This window comes from Myotis davidii, unplaced genomic scaffold (genome assembly GCF_000327345.1).
Source record: "Myotis davidii unplaced genomic scaffold, ASM32734v1 scaffold1693, whole genome shotgun sequence".
Taxonomy (NCBI): Eukaryota; Metazoa; Chordata; class Mammalia; order Chiroptera; family Vespertilionidae; genus Myotis; species Myotis davidii.
In genome coordinates, this window is record NW_006284386.1 from 727,434 (window position 1) to 730,710 (window position 3,277).

General features: G+C 35.1%; 1 protein-coding gene across 1 annotated transcript in view; it reads right to left on the reverse strand.

Annotated features, from left to right (window-relative positions):
• The window catches only part of DIAPH2 (diaphanous related formin 2), an 870,032-nt gene that overhangs the window by 514,233 nt on the left and 352,522 nt on the right, over positions 1–3,277 (reverse strand). Inside the window, exon 20 of the mRNA XM_015571867.1 lies at positions 2,641–2,735. Within this exon, the coding sequence (XP_015427353.1) occupies positions 2,641–2,735 (95 nt within the window). The remainder of the gene's footprint in view (positions 1–2,640; positions 2,736–3,277) is intronic.

The following is a 3,277-nucleotide window of genomic DNA, read 5'->3' on the forward strand; positions in this document are numbered from 1 at the left end:
AAAATTGGTGGGGCAAAGGATGCAAGGGGTAAAACATACAAATATGTGAAAACCAGTAAGAGATAGAAGCTGAGAAAAGGGAAGGGGGATCTAGAAAAGAGGAAGAGACAAGACAGGCTCAGAGGAAGCCACATACAGCAAACAGGAAATGCATGGAAGCACAGGGTGTTACATGCACAAAAGGAGCCTGGCAGGATCAGCACTCTGTGATTCTCCTTCACTCACCTTCCCAGAGCACAATCAAATAATAATGTGATTTTTTAAGCAGTTGTTTTGTCATGATGGATAAGATTAAGCCCACAAATTCAACAATTTAGACATAATTTACTACCATCTCTAAAGGATAAGCAATTCATTCCTCCCAACTGGACCAGGATTACCCAATTTAAAGAGAGAAACAACTTTATATTATTTATGCTACAAAAATTCCAGGTAATATATTTCTATAGACACATGTCAAAAACTTGTTGCATAGTAAAGGGACACTTATAGTGACAATCTTTCTCTTCTTACATTCCCTAAAGAGGTGAAAGCATGACTTAACGTTTTTAGTGTTGCCAGGAAATAAATACCACAGTAGCATTCCGCATATTTACATTATTTATTTACCAAGGCATATGAAGGGAAAACTACATAGTTTTAATGGGTAGAATAAATGACTACATTGATTACTTCAAAATATGGTTCTATTTTACTATACTTGGGTTATACAGAAAAAAAACTAGAAAGCTTTAATTATTAAGTAGGAGTCAGATATTTGTGTGATTTTTTATAATTTAAATTTAAACTTCCAATTGAAAAAAAGAGAGAACTAAGTCACATTTTGGCTTAATGCTGTCCTCATTCTGACCAGTGCACAGAGAATCGTGGGACTAAGGAGGACAGGAGACATGTGCTCAGCTCTGCATTTCCACTCACAGAACTATGGACCTGCTAGTTGCACAGAGAAAAACATTTTTCTAAAAACAGTTTTCCAAAAATCTTACCACAAGGGTATTTTTACTGAGAATAATATACTGAGTGTGTTATGATAATGAAGAGCTTATATCAACTGACTAAACCTTAGTCCTATAGAAAGAGAACATATTTAAAACATATACATAAGGTAAACTGTAATGCAAGCCTCCACTATGAAATGAAGGAACGGTAAACAATAACATAAACAGAGCCACTTTAAAACAGAACCAGAGCTGCCATGTCAGAGAAACTGGCTTGTACATCTCATGCCTTAAATTTTCAGGATGTTAAAACAGGGCAAAATAACCTTTGGATTGGCCTAAGCAACCTTGTGCCTTGAAAAAGACCTGTTTGCAAAGATAACAAGAAAGCAATTATTATGACTACTGGACTGATGACTACTGGATTAACTAAATAGCCAAAACAAAAACAACAAAAAAACACTGTTTAGAATTAACACCACTATGTTTGTTTGTTATCTGTACCAATAGAAATGCCTTCCTCTACTAATGCAATTATTCCCCTTCCGTTTTCTCATAAACACTCATTGCCTTTGTCTCCAAACTGGAACACCAGTTGAGCTTCTGCCTGAATCAGTGTTTCCAGAATAGCTATTCTTAGTGATCTCAAATAAATACTTGTTTGCTTCTCACTTTGAAAGGTCTTTTACTTTTAGGTTAACAGAAATTCCATACAGACACAACCTGCTCAAATGACAAACACTGGTTCTCTGAGATTTAGAGACAGTCTGAGGAAGAAATGGCACAATTATGACAGCATAAACTACCAGTCTTCTTAAAATCAAAGCAAACGGCATGGCTCAACAACAAACAAAAAACTACAATGACTGCCTTTCTACAGCAAATCTCTGCAGTGTTTCTTCCTAGAAATTAAAACAGATAGGGGCAGACATACCAAGAATTCTAATAATATGTTAGATTTCTAGAATAAAGCACTTTTTGGATGAAATCATCACAGTGGCCCTGTGATCTCAGATGACGATGCAGAGATAAAGCAAGCCAAACCTGTCTGCCCACAGGAGGCAGAATAATAGACTAGAAAGAGCAATGGTTTTAGAGTCATGACAGACAGACATTGTTCTGAAGCCCAGCTCTGCTAATTTGCCCCTTACCAGCTATGCGACATGTGGCGATCTCTCTAAGCCTCAGTTTCCTTATTTGGAAAATGAGGATGTTAGTACTGATCTCATAACATTGCTGTAGGAGTCAATGAAATGAAATATATTAAATGCTTGGCACAATGCCCAGCATATGTTCAGTGCCGAACAAAGGATAACTTTACCATTTACCCACTGATCCTAAGCAAGCTATTTAACCTCTTGGCCTCTTCTCTTTTACATCCATAAAATGATAATAACGATATCTAATTAACATAGTCACTATGATGATGACATACATGCAATTTTCTGTACAGTGAATATAGGGAATGGTATATCTACATATGCATAAACTTAAATACACACACTCACATGTTTAATAAATGGAAAAAATAGAAACAGAACCTAGATCTTCTATGTTAAGTCCTCTGACTATCAACACAGCTAGATACTCCTGATTGTATAATCCAAACATAGAAGAATATTTCCTTACAACTCCATTCTAGAAGACAGCAACGTAGGAATACCTGTGAAAATGAATTATAAAAGGAAAATATGCAAGTTACCTGAATTAAGGCTTCAGTCAATAAGTCTTCATTGACCTCCAAAATACTGTTTTTTATATCTTCATATGGCATACGATATGATCCAAGGAAGATAGCTAAAATAAAAATTGAGTTTATTAAAAACAGAACAGCATAAAATTTTTAATATCCTAATAAATACGCGATTCCCATTTCATAGACTTGAAACACGGAAATTCTCTAACTAATATTAATTTACAGAGTTATGAACAAACAAAAGTACCTCCGATTCAAAGTACTACACTACTACACTCATAAACACTCATTGCCTTTGTCTCCAAACTGGAACACCAGTTGAGCTTCTACAAGTAAGAGGTAAAATGGCCTATTATCACAGGATCTAATGTTTACAGCTAACATATTTATATACAAAATAAAATTCATACTAATAGTGACAACTACATGTTTAGGCATTTTAGATTGAGCTGATACGAAATGCCCATGAAAAGTTAGAGATCTGATTTCAAGTGGGCCTTTTAATTCAAAGTAGAATTTAGTGTGGAGATTGTCAGATGCATCCAACACAGTACTTCTCAGGAATGACAATAAAGTAGCCAAATACAAGAAAAGCATATCAAGTTATATAGCATTTCTCCCATATAGGAAAAAATTAAAGGGT